Source organism: Neofelis nebulosa, chromosome 11 (assembly GCF_028018385.1).
Source record: "Neofelis nebulosa isolate mNeoNeb1 chromosome 11, mNeoNeb1.pri, whole genome shotgun sequence".
Lineage (NCBI taxonomy): Eukaryota > Metazoa > Chordata > Mammalia > Carnivora > Felidae > Neofelis > Neofelis nebulosa.
Window position 1 is genome coordinate 4,719,275 of NC_080792.1, and position 17,436 is coordinate 4,736,710.

Here is a 17,436-nt window from a genome sequence, read left to right on the forward strand (position 1 = left end):
AGTCAGGCTTTTGCCTCTGTCACTCCATGGAGTTGCTCATCAGCAAGGGCCTCCACATTGTGAAATGTGATGGTCAATCCCCAGTCTTCCTCCTACTCCAAAGCCTGCTCCTTTTCATCTCAAGTGAGATGTGACCAAGGCAAACACGTGAGGCATCCTCAGCACCCCCCTTTCTCTCAAACCCTAATCCAGTGGATGGTAGCTTTCACAACACACCCAGAATTAGCCACTCCTCATCTCCCCCCCGGCTGCCATGTGGCACACCTCTTCCATCTTTGCCTGGATGACGTCAACAGCGTCTGGGCTGGTCCCCCTATTTCTTCTCTTGCACTCCCCTCTGGCCTCAGTCTCTTCTAAATGCAGCAGAATGAGCCTGCTAAAACCCAGGTCAGGCCTTGTCCCCCTCTGGTCCCAACCCTATCTCAGTTAGTGTGAAAGTAACTATCCTTGCCAATACCATCAGATCTTATCTTCTGGTCTCCCCCATCTGGCTCTTTTTACTCTAGCCACTCCGGGCTCCCTGATGTCTCTTGAACATAACAGCCTGGAGAGTTCACCTCATTCACATCTTTGCTCAAGGAAGCCTACCTTAACCATATCCTTTAATTTTCTCTATTTTTCATATACTGGTCACTTTCTAATACATTACATTATTTATTTGTCATGTTTATCATCTATCTCTCTCAGTGGTCACTGATATATCCCAAGGTCAGTGTTCATGGATATATCCCAAGCATCTACAATAGTGCTTGGCACATAGCAGATACTAAATAAATATCTATTGAATGAAATGATGAAGAACTTTTGAGAATGAAACTTCTGTGAAGTGGTGATGACCTAACTAGTTTACATGGATGTGGTAGCAAATACATGTGAAGAAAGGAAACCATAAATGTAAAATAGTTTGGAATTTATCCAAGTCTTTCCATTCCTATATGCAGTCACTCCAACACATGGAAAATACGCCTATTTGAATACCTTTATTTTCTTATTTTAACTAAGACACTACGTAGGATACAACAACAATGGACATTTTAAGCACCAATAAATGACCGTGACATCTTTAAACATTTATAAATACTAACCATTGCTAAGTATCAATAACTATCAATATATTGTCAGTTCCGTCATAACACCTGATGATGTGCAATTTGAAAAAGAGAGCAAAACTGGTTCACGAACTGGTTAATAATCATTGACAAACCCGTATTTTTTACCTATTTGCTATGGTAAGCAAATACAAATAAAATGATATATAATAATGTATAATTTCAGAAATATATAATAAAAAATATAAACAGAAAAAATTCAAATATAGTAAGCAAAAAATACTGTGAAATTTAAACTATAAATCGTTCAAGAAAGGATGTTTACATTTCTATGAAGATGATTCCTTAGCATTAGTTTGGCATATTGCCACAGGTTTTTAAATGAAATGGCTAATCTTTTAAGTTTCTGTATATAGGCAAACACAAAATTATTTAAAATTGTAATGGTTCTAAAACTCACAGCTGGAATATGAAGAATGATTTGAGGGCAGGGTGGGGGTGGTGGCCATGATGCATATAAACCAAAATTTAAACAAGGAAGTACAGTTTAGTTTTCCCTAATTAGGTTTGGGATTATCCTGGCTTTCAAAATTATAATCTTTAAAATGAAACAAAATCTTCATTAATTTCTTCAGGGAGTCTGAGCCAGTAATTCTCCCTGGGACCTCTTCTCTGAACATGGAATAGTAAATAGTCAATCAATCTGTTCAAGTATCTCTATAGTAAATCATCTGTACATATATATGTTATATACATATATATCATATATATTTTTGTGGTAAGTTTTCATTAGGATAAATATTGTAAGAGCAAAAATAAACCTACTTTACACCAGAAAATAGGCTGATCCTAACACAAGCAGGTTTGTCATGTAGGTTAAATTTATCTAAATGAAATAGTATCCTATAAATTAGTTTTAGACACTAATGGAGTGCAGGAGGAGCTAGCAAGATTATTTATATAAAGAACTGGGAGATACTACACACTAAGCAGTGGATTTATCTTTTTAATTATTCCACTTAGTCTTAGAATCAAACAAGTCTTTATTACCTCAGGCATGAAGACTGGACAGCAGCAGGAGAGCGGCAGGAAGGCAGCGGGGAATGTGTGGAGCAGAGGGAAAGACTGGTTTCAAGAAAGTACATTCTGTGGATGACTGAGTGACCGAATACATATCCTTACTCATAGTATTTTCATTAACAGGTATTTTCAGCACAGCCTCACAAACACAATGATATACTACTTCTTACTGCGGTCTACTCGTTATCTACCATACCAGTTCTAGAATGAGCAAGGCACACTCAAAATGGGCTTTAAACCAGGTTGTGTTTCCCTATGAAAACGGTAAAATAATATTATAAAACAGACTCTGCAAAAAAGACATGCTTATGGTAAAAGACACACAGTAAATGAATTAGCCAGGCACAATTCCAAGAGCAAGAACTATATTTACAGTCTTCAAGTAGAGTTCGTATTCGCTTTTGCCTTTAATTGTAATGTTTGGCGAAGGAGCAAAAATAGTGAATCTCATTTTAAAAAATCAAAGTTCAAGTTATACTTGGTTCTCTGCTTATTTTTTTAAATTTAATGAAGAATTATTTTAGTGCAATATTAGTGAGGGTTTTCATTTCTTTTAAATATCTTACCACAACTATTGGATCACATTTTGTAAATTAAACATCTCAAATGTTTGAAAGCCAGAAAAACACTAATTAGGTGAGAAGCTCTGTTTCTGTTCCTCATTTCTTATACGCTCAGTAATTTTTGTAACATGGACCAAAACGTCACTGTTGCATTTGCTTCCTTACTCTCAGGCTCCTACATCTTTGCCAGGAGCCCAGGGTGGGTTGGTTGGGGACTAGACTACACAGCCAATGGCAGTTCTGTGATTGCAGGGACACGGCGCTCAGCCCACTGCCTGGCACAGATCACACACGTACAGCTGAACAAATAAATCTTCACGCCAGTGTTTTGGTTGTTTGACTGAAGGCTCTAGTTCTTCTGTGAAATAGATCGTATGTTTACTGAGGACTTCCTGTCAGTTTGCATGTTAGACTAGAGTAAAATTTAGTGAGTCAGTGAAGACACTGTAGACGGTTCACAGTACGTACACATATTTTTTTCTTTATGCTATCCCTCGTCGGGTAGAGAGCTGTATCAAGGTGTTTATGGGTGAACTTTATGCCGTACTGAATCTGTTTTAAAATAGTACAGTAAAGAGACACCTGGGTGGCTCACTCAGGTAGGCATCCGACTCTTGATTTCAGCTCAGGTCAAGATCTCATGGTTTGTGAGACTGATTCCTGTGTTGGGTTCTGCGCTGACAGTGCGGAGCCTGCTTAGGATTCACTCTTTCCCTCTCTCTCCCTGTCCCTCCCTTGCTCTCTCTCTCTCTCGAAATAAATAAATAAACATAAAAAATAATTCAGTAAGAAAAGTGAATCTGCGAGAAACAGGTGAAATATAGTGGCAAAATAATAATTATCGAAGCTGGGTGATAACTACTTTTTATACTATTTTTTAAAACTTATTTATTTGTTTATTTATTTAGAGAGCACGTGAGTGGGAGAGAAGGACAGAGCGAGCGAGAGACAATCTTAAGCAGGTTCCTCACTCAGTGCAAAGCCCAACGCAGGGTTTTGATCCCACGACCCTAGGATCATGACCTGAGCCAAAATCAAGAGTCGGACACTCAACTGACCCAGTCACCCAGGTGCCCCAGAGGCTCTTTACACTATTACCTGTACTTTGTATAGCTTGAAATCTTCAATGATGAAAATAATAAATTCAAAGAAATTTCAACAAAAATGGTTAAGGGCAAAATAAAGACATTTTCAACTAACAAAAACATTTCTATACTTGTCTATCTTTTACAAAATGGTTTATACAATATTGTAACCACAGTGAAAAGTTGGAAACAACTTAAATGTCAATCAGTAGGGACAGTTAATGTAGTAACACCCCCATGCTACAGAATGAATCCTACGTGCCCATGAGAATAATGAGTGTCAGGTGATAAAGGAGGTTCCACAGCAGTGCACAGAACCTGATTTCATGTTCATAGGAGTGTGTGAATGTCCATCCACATTCAGAGGGTTATGTCTGCAAAGAGGAATTACAGATTATTTTTTAACTTTTCTCTTGAAACTGTTTTGTATTATTCAATTTTTTACAAGGTATACATTAACTTTATATTGGGCAGAAATTATTTTCTATAATGATATCCTGTAGTTTTTCTCATTATGCTATTATTTCTAGGTGATGGAATGATTTTTTTTAACTTAAAAATTATCTTAGGTCTTGGGGTGCCTGGGTAGCTCAGTCGGTTAGGCATCCAACTTTGGCTCAGGTCATGATCTCACGGTTTGTGAGTTCGAGCCCCGCGTCGGGCTCTGTGCTGACAGCTCAGAGCCTGGAGCCTGCTTTGGATTCTGTGTCTCCCTCTCTCTCTGCTCCTTGCCCGCTCATGCTCTCTCTCTCTTTCAAAAATAAGTAAACATTAAAAAAAGTTTTAAAAATTATGTTAGTTCTTAAGTAATTCAAAGTGGGGAAGTTCTATACTTGTAAAAAATTATGAAATCTGGAATAGATTTATTTTTAAAATGAAAACATTTAAGGCATTTTAACAAACACACTTTTTTCCCTCAACCACCTACTGAGTGTATTAAAATGTAAGATGTCAGAAACTACATGAACTACATGATTTTTTTAAAAAAGAATATAATTATGTACCTTTTGGTTAATTGAAATCAGGCTGAGATTCTATTAATTACAGAAAGAAATAGCATATATAGAAGAAGAAAGTGTTTTCTATTTTGTTCATAAGGAATTTGAATTGAAAATATTCCAACAGTTCTGTGCAAAAAAAGTATTTGTGGATATTTTAGTAATACGTTTGTTCTTAGAATAAAACAGATGGCAGAATGGAATAAAATGTAATTTCCAGATGCATGGTTTTCTGAATTCGGTGACTTGGACTCAGCACTATCAGTTAAATCTCAAGTCTGTCTTTAGCCAGCGCTGCAATTTTGTGGCATACATTTTAACGACTAACATTATCTTGGGTAAAAGTCCCAAAGGTACATGTTCCAGTGGTTGTGGAATCTTGGATCTTTGGGCCATCTGCTACTGCTATGACCTCTTAGTCTGCAAAGACCATGGAGCAGAGTGGGAAGCGGCCACAGTGGGACCTCTATCCACCTCATCCCTCTGTGGGGTCATTTACGATTTGCAGCAGACCCTGTGTATGGCCCTTATTAACGGACTGCACTGTTCCCAACATTTCCTATTTCCTTGTTGATTATAAAGCTTCAAAGAATTTAAAAGTAGCTCCTTCTTACCAAGAGGTTGGAGATCCCTAAATGTGGCAATTCCAGTTCAGATAATGTAATGAAAAATAAAGGAAAATAGGTCACCTAAGTTACCTGGTAGTCATGTCCTTCCTTCACATCCATGTTCTAAGTTTTAGGAATGATGAGAGATTTCTGAACTTTTGATTTGTCCCCATCATGTATCTGTAATCAGATTGAAGAATCACACTTGGTGAAAATGAACTGTATATACTTGCAGTTGTGTTAGAGCAGATATTCTATTTCTCATTATGTTTCTAGATGATCTTGGGCAAATCACTTAAATCTTTATTTAGGGATTTTAGGGGCCCACCATATGGTAAATACCCCAGATTAAAAAAATTTTTTTTTTACCTTGCTCCTAGGAAAACTGGACTGTCCATAATGGATAGTATTGGAATGAGGTCTCTTTGAAGCTTTTGAAGATTCTTGACACAATCTTCTTTTAGTCCTCTGGGATGTTTTGCTTATCATCAATTTGTGGTCACTTACATCAGCTTTTATAGTCTGATTTATTGATTGTGGCTGCAGTAGTTGGGGATCTTCTGTTTCTGTGTCTGATTCAAAAATGTATGGTTGTTTTTTCATTTTTAGTGATTCGCGGCCTTTCCCCAAAATTTGTGTTATATATTTCCTTGTTAAATTTTCTTTTCTATTCACTTGGAAGTCAACTGCACTTTTTATTGCACCTAAACTGTTATTTGATATATGAGATACTGAACTATTAGAGAGGTGTTTACTTTCATTTAAACTCACAGTTGGTGATTCTCCATTAGAAGAGGGATATTTTGTCATATTTTCACAGGACTCAGTATTTTTTCCTTGCAGAAGTCTGGAAATCTTCTGATTTAAATTTCTAGCATTCATCTGAATGTTATGATTAGATCTTTTTTTAATAGCTGGATCTAAATTCAGCTTGTCATTTTGGATCACACTAGTTTTAAGTGAAAAGAATTTAGATTCTGTAACAACATGCTGTTCCCTTTTCAGGTTGCCAGGTTCTAAGATCTTTTTACTCATCTGCAAGGATCGATTTTTGAAAACTGGTATGAATGTAGGGGCAGTATTATTCTGGGAGCTTAAGTCTGTGCCTTGAACTTGAAGGTTTCCTGTGTTGGGCTTTGGTGCTTCCAAATGTACTTGTGGTGCCTTGTCAGATGGGGATATTTTTCCGCTCTGAACAGACTGCTGCTGGAGATGCAGTGCTGAGGACACCCAGGTTTTCTTCAGCTGGCTGCCTGGAAGCTCCATCCTGTGGTTCATGGCTCCTGAACCTGGTACAAGACACTGAGCCAGGACAGGTCTGGTGCAAGGGGCCCGAGTCAGAGAGGACCTAAACACTTGTTTAGTGGTCAGATTAGGCGCCTTGACTTTGTTTTCCTAAAAGGATAGAGATTAGGAAAAATTTTAAATGTAAAAATGTTAATGGAAAAGAAATAATATATAAAATATCATCAAAATAAGAATACCAAATAACACTACAATATATAAAATAGAAAAGAAAAACAAAAAAACAAATGAGCCTTCTTGAGGAAACATGTACACTTCTTATGGTCTGCATCCTTTTTTACATGCCAACCTTTCAAGATACTTTAAGATGAAGATAGGCTCTACATTCTATACAAATTGACTATGAAAACTACAATTAGCTGCCCATTGCCCTCCAAGTATGTCCACGCTGTTCTCACTCAGAATGTCTTTCTTTCTTATGTACACTTTTTTCCTTTTCAACTTCCCTTGTTTCTACTATCAGTATTAGGCGCGCGCGCGCGCGCACACACACACACACACACACACACACACACACACACACAAAACAGTAAAAGGTGGTGTTCGTAACTTTCAGCGTGCATGTTCCATCACCCTTTGAGGGTAGGAACCATTACTTATTTATTCTTACATACTTTACATTCTTTTATAAAAAAAATGTTTTTTTAATGAATAAGAGACAGAGACAGAGCATGAGCGGGGGAGGTGCAGAGTGAGAGAGGGAGACACAGAATCCAAAGCAGGCTCCAGGCTCTGAGCTGTGAGCACGGAGCCCGACTCGGGACTCAAACTCATGAGCTGTGAGATCACGACCTGAGTGAAGTTGGAGCTTAACCGACTGAGCCATGCAGGTGCCCCTATACTTCACATTCTTAAACCCTTCACACGGTTACTACAAAATACTTATTCCAAGAAATTAAATGAATGGAAGAGGTGGCTGCATCTATACCAGGCCTTTAGTAGGATTTTGACTGTAGGGCAGTGGCTATCATTTGTATTTTCATTGTCTAAAAAGTGCTGGTACCTGGTAGCAACTCAACAAGGATCTGTCAGACTGACTTGTCAGATACCCCAAAGAGAGCCAAGTATTTATAGTCTTTTAAAAGAAATTATGGGGGCGCCTGGGCGGCTCAGTCAGTTAAACGTCCGACTTCGGCTCAGGTCATGATCTCACGGTCCGTGAGTTCGAGCCCCGCGTCGGGCTCTGTGCGGACAGCTCAGAGCCTGGAGACTGCTTCAGATTCTGTGTCTCTCTCTCTCTCTGACCCTCCCCCATTCACGCTCTGTCTCTCTCTGTCTCAAAAATAAACATTAAAAAATTTTTTAAAGAAATTATGGTAATATAGATAAAACATAAAGTTTACCATTTTAACCATTTTTAAGTATACAATTCAGTGGCCCTGAGTGCATTCTTCATTGAACTTAAGGTGTGTAACCATCACCACTATCTGTTTCCACAACTTTTTCTTCATTACAAACAGAAACTGTGTGGTCTTCGGCAGCAATTCCTGTTCTCTCTCCTTGCAGCTCCTAGGAACCTCTATTCTCTCTATGAATTTGCCCACTCCAGGTATCCTGTATAAGTGGAATCATACAATATTTGATGACTTTTTTATGTCTGGCTTATTTCACTCTGCAAGTTTTCGAGGTTCATCCGTGTTGTAGCAGGTGTCAGAATTTCCTTTCTTTCTATGGCTGAATGATATTCCACTGCATGGAAATCCCACATTTTGTTTATCTAGCCACCTGTTAATGGGAAGTGTTCAGTCTTTTATTTTTTTAAACATTTTACTTTATTTTTTGAGAAACAGAGAGCACAAGCAGGGGAGGGGCAGAGAGAGAGGGAAACACAGAATCCAAAGCAGGCTCCAGGCTCTGAGCTGTCAGCACAGAGCCTGGCATAGGGCTCGAACCCATGAATGTGAGATAATGACCTGAGCCAAAGTTGGAAGCTCAACCAACTGAGCCACCCAGGTGCCCCTATAGTCTTTTAAAATATGTATCTATCGAGTCCTAGTGTCTGTAAAAAAGTGACGTGTGACAATAATCTGAAACATGGAATGGGAGTTCTTTTCTCACTCTCTGGCATCAAAAACCCATAAAGTCACAACTTAAAAATTTTAAAAACTTCTAGAAATAATGTGCAAACCCAGTGCAACTGACTTACCTCTCTCCACTACTGGAGATAAGCATTGGAAATAGGCAAAGAAAACGTAAGACAGCAATCCATTTATTGATTAGGCAGAATAAATCACACTAAAACTTAGTGGCTCAAAACAATACTTGTCTTCTCTCTCATGATTCTGGGAGCTGACTTGGCTTAGTTTGGAGTCTCTCATGGAGCTACAGTGAGATGACCCTGGGGCTAGCGTCACTTCTTCATTTGCGTGTGATGGTGGATCCTGGCTGTAAACTGGATTAACTTCAAGCAGCCCCTCATTTTGCCTGAGATCCCAGAGCAAGTGTCCTGAGAGAGACAGTTTCTACCTGACCTAGCCTTGGAAGCCACACAGCATCACCTCTGCCACAGTCCTGCCCAGACCCAGGAGGAGGGAACATAGACTCCACCCTGCAATAGCCTGAGTGTTGTCATTGGTCATAAGGGCATGTGAATGGACAATCTCACGGCCATGTCAAAAAGCATTCTGTCTCTGGCCAGAACCTATGTCATCCCTTACCGACTTCAAGCCTCCAATGTCACAGTACCAAAGGACTGGTACACTTTGCAATGAAGTTGCACAAAAATCTGATGCAGGCTTTAGAGAGGCTTAAAGAGGAGATATGGTGGGAGATGAAGGAACCATGGCCCAATTATGTCTCCACACCAACAAGGTGCCATAGGATATCCCCCAAGGGGCTGAGTTGCCATACAGGCCTCACAGAGATGGAAATTCCAAGTGTAAATATGGTTCTTGCTTCACTTCCACCTTTCTCATCACATGTTACCCTAAGCCAGAACTACGTAGAGACAGGAATTCAGAAAAATAGACTTCTAGCATACTTAAGTTGACATAACACAAAGTCTACATGGAGAACAATATTCATTCTCCTACCCTGGTTATTCTTGGGAGAAGTGGGAAGACTCTAAGAAAAATCTGGGGTGAGGTTTGAGTTGATGCTAAAAACAGATGAGGAGGGCTCACTTCTTGTTTGTCTGTATATTTCTCAAGTTGGAGGCTTATCCATGTCAGTAGGGCAAGATACACTTTACTTCCCCATAATTTTCAGAGGGCACCAAAGACCCAGACAGGTTTCATGACCCTGAGTGAAGGGATACAGAGGCTGACCAAGGAATAAGAGCTGGCTTATAACCCCTGCAGATTGCTACCTTGAATGAAAAAGCATGCGTCACAAAGGGGTTTGTATTAGTTTGATAGCAATGCTGTCCCTATGGATGGGGATGCCACTACCATGACTGAGTGGCTTAAGCAACAGAAATGTATTGACTCAAAGTTAAGGAGGCTAGAAGTCTGAAATCAAGGTGTTGTTAGGATTGGGGCCATGAAGAAAGTATCTGTTCCAAGCCTCTCCTCTTGACTTGTAGATGGTCATCTTCATGTTCACATGGAGGTCTCCCTGTACATGTGCCTGTCTCCAAATTTGTCTCCAAATTTCTATTTTATATAACATTACCAGTCATATTGGATTAGAGGCCCATTCTATTCCAATATGACCTGATCTTAACTAATTATATCTGCAGTGATCCTATTTTGAACAAGATAAAATCCTGAGATACTGGGGTTAGGACTTCAACACATGAATATGGGGCAAGGAGGACACAATTCAACCCATAACAGGGTGTGATGTGTCCTTCTGAAGGCCCTCTGTACAAGGGAGCTAGGAGAAAACCCTGCACACTATCTTCGTCAAGATACTTCATGAGCAGAGACCACAAACATCAGACCAATCTAGGTCAAGAAGTGAATGCCTCCCTCACCCCTGCATTACCCAGCTGTGACTGTGTGATGGGTATGGTGGACTGAAGTTCATCATCCATCCTATCCTCTGTCTAGTGTTCCTTCCTAAACCGGTGCCTGGAAATCTAAAATGGACATTTTCTCCTTTGCAGCTAGGGTTCAGAATACAATTTAGGATCAACTAATCAGACACAATCATACATTATTTGGAAGGAAGAAGTGAGATAAAACCACACTTCTGCAGTTTCTGCTGGAAAGTTCAATTATGAATGCCTTTGCTATTTTAGTTGCAGAGTTAGCAGAAGTTAAGTATCCACGCATCATTTTTGTAGGTGTCCAGAAACAGAGCTTAGGGCATTCATTCTCATGGACCATATTAAGCAAATACACCAAATGTCCTCAGCCTACACAGCCTTTTCTTGTATAGATACTACCATGAGGAAAATAAGAATTCTTAAATTTCAATGAAATTCTGCCTCAAAGAGAGCTTTTATCAGAAGTGACTGGGTCATCTTAAAATGTTTCAATATGTATATATCTCCATTTGATGAAAAAAGGGTTGAAGAACTAAGCCATTTTTTGACCCTTGGGTTTCATAAACTATAGTAACTTTTAAACAACATACCTACTACTTGAGATTACAAAAGAAAAACTTGTTCTAAGCAGATTCATATGAGAATAGATTACTTGTATTCTGACATAAAACTTACATAGAATATGTGTCTGAAATATGCTTATATTCACACCCTGTTTTGTTTTCACCTGTGTTAGGAACATACATCTGATGAAAATAACTTCCAAGGACTTGTTTTGCCCCCTAGCTTGTCAATGTATTATTTCCTCATTCTTTCAACTCCTAAAATAAATAGCCCAAAGGGTGAAACCTCTAGGTTTATATTCAAAATTTATAAAAAGACTACAAAAAAGTACTATGTAAAGAGCAGATGAGATCATAAATAATTCATAGAACTTAAAATACTTAAATGGTCAAAAACCAAAGCTTTATGAAGTCATAGCTGAACAAAAATCATATGCTTTACTACATTATTATCATTATTCTGCCAGGTATCACTGGCAAATGTGGCTAAGTTGACTTTTAACTTCTAGAACTCTACATACAATTTATATAACTTGATGCATTAACATAAAGTGTAGAGGAAAACCAAAAGCCTTAACCTATATTTAGATATGAATAGATGTCATTTAATGGAGTCCTAGAATTAAGGTCATGATTAAATGAAACTTGAGGACTGACCGAAATGACTGATCAAATGTGTTTTACTAAAATCTGGTTCTGTGTACTACACCACCTGAGTGTTTCTTGATTAAAGTTGAACCATATGAGTGAAGTCATATGATATTTGTCTTTCTCTGACTAATTTTGCTTTAAGAGACAAAACAGATGAACATAAGGGAAGGGAAACAAAAATAATATAAAAACAGGGAGGGGGACAAAACATAAGAGACTCTTAAATATGGAGAACAAACAGAGGGGTTGTGGGAGTGGGGGTGGGCTTAAATGGGAAGGGGCATTAAGGAATCTATTCCTGAAATCATTGTTGTAATATAGGTTAACTAATTTGGATGTAAGTTAAAAAAAATTTTAAAAGAAGTTGAACCAGAATTCAGTTAAGCTTAGATCTAACCACAGGCTTGTAGGAAATACGAGGTTTAGAAGAATACGTTAACTTCAAATGACATGACCTAAGAAAGCAACAGTCAGTTCCAGAATATGGTACATTCTCCAGGGCAAATGGTCCAGTTCTTCCAGCAAATAACTGACATAAATAAAAGGAAAGTGGGGAAGGGGGTTGGAATATTATAGAATAAAAGAGACTTAAGAGATAACAACCAAATGAAATTACGTGGACCTTGATTGGATTATGATTTAAACAAAACCTCTAAAATTAATCTTTGAGATTAATAGGGAATTGGAATATGGGCTGATACTACATGATACTAAAGAATTATTGGATAATTTTTTTTTTTTTTTAAATTTTTTTTTTTCAACGTTTTTTATTTATTTTTGGGACAGAGAGAGACAGAGCATGAACGGGGAGGGGCAGAGAGAGAGGGAGACACAGAATCAGAAACAGGCTCCAGGCTCCGAGCCATCAGCCCAGAGCTTGACGCGGGGCTCGAACTCACAGACCGCGAGATCGTGACCTGGCTGAAGTCGGACGCTTAACCGACTGCGCCACCCAGGCGCCCCAAGAATTATTGGATAATTTTTTAAAAGCTCCTGTCAGATAGAAATGCATACTAAAGTCTTTACAGATGAAACAACAACACATGTTGGGTTTTTTTTTTTTTAAGTTTATTTATTTATTTATTTTAAGAGATAGAGAGAAAGAGAGGGAGAGGGAGAGGGAGAGGGGGAGAAGAGAGAGAGAGAGAGAGAGAGAGAGAGAGAGAGAGAGAGATAAAGTGTGAGTTGGGGAGGGGGAGAGAGTCCCAAGCAGTCTCCACCCCGTCAGCATGGAGCCTGATGCAGAGCTTGAACCCACAAACTGTGAGATCATGACCTGAGCTGAAGTCGGATGCTTAACTGAGTCATCCAGAAGTCCCACATCTTGGGTTTCTTTTAAAATAATACTCCAGTTTACTCCCCACCCAAAAATATGATAAAGAAGGGCTAGATGCTAGACATATGAGAGTTTGTTATAGTAATTTCTTTTACCTATCTTTGAGAATTTCAATCAGTTTATTAAAAAAATCTAGTCTGGTAAAGCACTCCTGTTAATTTAATGTTTTAAAAAGTCAGCTGAGTTTTATCAAATAGTCTGATCAATTTATTTTTTACTTAAAAAAATTTTTTTAGGGGCGCCTGGGTGGCTCAGTCGGTTGAGTGTCCGACTTCAGCTCAGGTCATGATCTCACAGTTCGTGGGTTCGAGCCCCATATCAGGCTCTGTGCTGACAGCTCGGAGCCTGGAGCCTGCTTCCGATTCTGTGTCTTCCTGTCTCTCTGCCCCTCCCCTGCTCATGCTCACTCTCTCTCTCTCTCTCTCTCTCTCTCTCTCAAAAATAAACATTAAAAAAAATTAAAAAAAATTTTTTTAATGTTTATTCATTTTTGAGAGACAGAGACACAAAGTTGCAGACGTGGGGAGGGGCTGGGAAAGAGGGAGACACAGAATCAAAAGCAGGGTCCAGGCTCTGAGCTGTCAGCACAGAGTCCAAGGCAGGGCCTAAACCTATAAACTGTGAGATCATGACCTAAGCAAAGTCGGACACTTAACCGACATGGGGACTGAGCCACCTAGGTACCGCTATTTTCTATTTTTTAAACTTCCGCATTTTAGACTACCTGAATCTTAGAGCTAACATGTGGTGTAGCAATAACAGGAACTAACATTTACTGAGAGCTCACTGAGTACAAGGAACAGTTCTAGGTATTATCTGATCCTAAAGCAAAAAACAAAATACCGCAAAGTACCGTGAAGGACACGGTGACAGGTTGCTCAGATCCCCTTCACAGAAGGGCTGCTGCCCCCACTCCTGGGAGTTGGCCCCTGCATGGGCCAACCTACCTCATCACAGGACATGCCTGTCCCCGTGTGGTGCAAATCCAATGGCAGGTGGAGGAGGGGGCACAAAGGTCTGGCTATTTGGATGATAAAAAACCACCATGATGAGCTGTTTTAGCCTTCGAGTTCCTCAGAAGGTTGGCCAAGGCTACCTGCTACCTGCCTTGCCTTTGACCTTCTCCCTTGACCCCATGTTCTTCCATCCTCACTTTCTGCAAGTGTTCTAGGTTCAGCCCCAGTAAACATCACATGCACTAGACTCCAGAGTCCGCTTCCTGGAGAGCCCAATTTGCAACAAATGTTATTATCACCGCCACTACCATGCCTTGTTTTACAAGGCAACTGAGGCACAAGGAGATCAAATAACTTGCCTAAGCTTATGCACATAGTAAGGGTTCCTAGAGCCAGAGCTCTTAACCACAGATGTAAACTTTTCCCCGTTTTGTGACTAAGAATCTGCCTTTGGGGTTTCAGTTCTAATTCTGCAATGTATTTAACTGTGTGGCTTTGGTTAAATTACTTGGATGCTCTGAGCTCCAGTTTCTTCTGCAAAACTTGGAAAACAATTCTTTATTCCAAGACTGTGTTTTTATGATTAAGATGAAATAATACACATAAAAGCAGCTGGCACACAGAAGGCGCTCAATAAAACTGAGAATGATAAATTCTTACTGTCAAGAGGAATATAAAGACCAGGGTTTCCAATTAAGTGTTGTTTTACATTGAAAAAGCAAATCTGAACAAGTATACTGTCCAGATTCACTATTTCTAAAACAGACATGGGATGGAAATAATTAAGTATTCAATAAATATATCCAATAAAAACGCATTATGTATTGACGTATTTTCTTCTTAATTCCACAGATATGGACTTGGCCAGCAACTAAACTTCTAAAAATGTTACGTCTGGGCAAAACTTACGATTCGTTATCATAAGGATGTCAGTTGGAATTGGTTCACTGACGTTCTTTTCTTCAAAAATGGCCTTGGCTATTGGCCCTGACACCTAAATGGGCTGCCATGTTTTCACACCATTTACATGGGGTGTCCCTGAGGTGTCCCTGACTCAAGGGTACCAAATCCCCATGCTCACCAGGGACAGAAAGTGCAGCCTGGTCTGAAAAGATAAATGGGGACTATCAGGTACTAGCGCTGGCAAATGTTAGTTGAGGATTACAAGAGAATGACAATAGAAACAAAAACTGAAAGAATGCCACGAGCCACAGCAAGTCAATGCCATGGGAAACCTGAAATCATTGGAGCAGTGGAAACTACAATAAACAGAGGACACAGTGAACCAAGAAAAGAGATTAAGCAGACAATACAAATATTCATATAATTCATATTACAATTCAGACTACTCAAATTGTTCAAACTTTCTTCTTTCCCTTTTATGAAAACACAACTATCATTTATAAGAAAGATCATTGTTGAAATTTTTTAATGAAGTTTCCTTATATTTGTTTCTCAAAAACTTCCCTTTCAATTTTGTTATCTGTTGACAAAGAAATCATATTCTGGTGAGTGTAAAGATAGCCCAGAATACTTTCTTCATCAGTATTACTTAATTGCTGGTACTTCTTCACAAGATTTCACTTCCCGTGTCCTCTTACAATGAAAACGTTATTGATTTAATTCGATTTCTGTAAACAGAATTATACAAAGGCTTTTTTCATCAACCAGACTCAAATGAAGTGGCAATTCAAAGTAAACTTGGATTTGTATGAGGCGAATGTTTCCAAACTATAAGATCACTTATTTATTGAAAAAAAAAAAAACTTTTAATGAACATCTATTTTGTACCAGGTACTTGGTATAAGAAAATGAATATGATATTTGTCCTCCAGGAGTTCATGCTAAATTAGAATAGACCAGTAAGCAACTATTACTATATTACTATGTTAAATACAGTAATAACAATAAATGTCAGTGACAAATGATCAAGTACAATCACATCAAATAGCATTAGGGAAACACTGACCTGAGAGAAAATAATTCTAGCACAATGGGCTAGGTAGTCCCTCACAGAGAGCAAGAGATCCAAGTAAGATAGGTGCATACTAAGTCTTGGAAAACTCAGTAGGATATGAAATCTCTTACCTGTACATGAGGCTTCATTAGTTCTTGTGTGTAGTAGCATGGTTTCGTTGTCATCTTTATGGGAAAGCCACATATATGAGGCAGTTTAGATTTTAAATCTGAAAGGAAACTTTGCAGCACACCTTCCAAATCTACTCTTGGAAAGAACTGTATAGGCTGACTTCTGATGCAGCTGAGAGGGTATCTGAACAATGTTAACGAATAATAGAACAGTTTTTGTACTTAAGAGAGAGCAAATTCTATGGAATTAAAAAGTAATTACAATAGTAACTGTTAAAAGGCACACATAACTAAATCCTATTTTATACATTTCTTATTTCATATTTTCCAAAGCTAAAAGTATGTTTTATCACAGGGATCTTGATTCCTTCTATTTTAACACTCCAGACTGCTTATTGTGTCCTTATCACAGAGCTGGCAGACTAAGATATTCCAAAAATGATTTATAACAAAGACACTATGACCTTTATAGATTACAAAAATAAGTATTTATAATAAACAATATGCCGTAAAAATTCGGTACAGAGAAACAACACATACAGATTGTATTCAAGCTCCAAAAGCAGAGCTTTGAGAAAAGTGGTTACTTTTCTAATGAAAAATATTCTAAGGACTTGGAACAATGTCTTTGCATCTAATGAAAGGGAGCAGTTGATCTCTGTCAGCCTCAATTTTACATTAAGATTTGGGTTAGGAAGTGTAGAATGCAGAAAGAGAACATAATGGCTCTTCCTTCTTCCAGTCTGAAACTCTAGCAGGTCGGAATACAGAGACAGGAATGTGAAATCAGTATCAATTACAATTGAAGAGTTTCACCTGAACACATGTAATCATTATTAAATTTAAAATAATGTTAAGAAAGACATTTTCTTAAATCATTCAGGTGCATTAAGTGCAAGTGAGATCCTCTAAATTTTGCCTGTGAGATGAAATAATCTTCCAAAAAGAAAAATCTCTGTTAAAAGACAAATTCTTTTAATTCCACCCTTTCAGTAATATCCAAAATGCCACTGGAGGGAGCCCCTGACTAAGGAGAATTCTAGGGTTATTTTCTAGGATTATTTACTGTCTACTAGCAATCATGTAAACATTTTTCTAGGTACTCTGAAGTTCCTTTTGTTGCCTAAAATGTTGCAATGGCGTTTAAGAGAAAAAACATCATTAAGCTCATCCTTAATTTAAAAAAACTAAGGAAAACAAGAAACACTCAAGCAGAAGAAAAA

The 17,436-nt window shown here is 38.4% G+C and overlaps 1 protein-coding gene across 1 annotated transcript in view; it reads right to left on the reverse strand.

The window, feature by feature from the left end:
- Nucleotides 1–959: 959 nt before the first annotated feature.
- C11H18orf63 (chromosome 11 C18orf63 homolog) overlaps nucleotides 960–17,436 on the reverse strand; it is a 33,272-nt gene continuing 16,795 nt past the window's right edge. The window contains exons 11-14 of the mRNA XM_058691809.1: nucleotides 16,214–16,397; nucleotides 5,753–6,778; nucleotides 5,474–5,563; nucleotides 960–4,151 (exon numbers count right to left, since the gene is read on the reverse strand). Coding sequence (XP_058547792.1) covers nucleotides 5,507–5,563; nucleotides 5,753–6,778; nucleotides 16,214–16,397 — 1,267 coding nt within the window. The 3' untranslated portion in view covers nucleotides 960–4,151; nucleotides 5,474–5,506. The remainder of the gene's footprint in view (nucleotides 4,152–5,473; nucleotides 5,564–5,752; nucleotides 6,779–16,213; nucleotides 16,398–17,436) is intronic.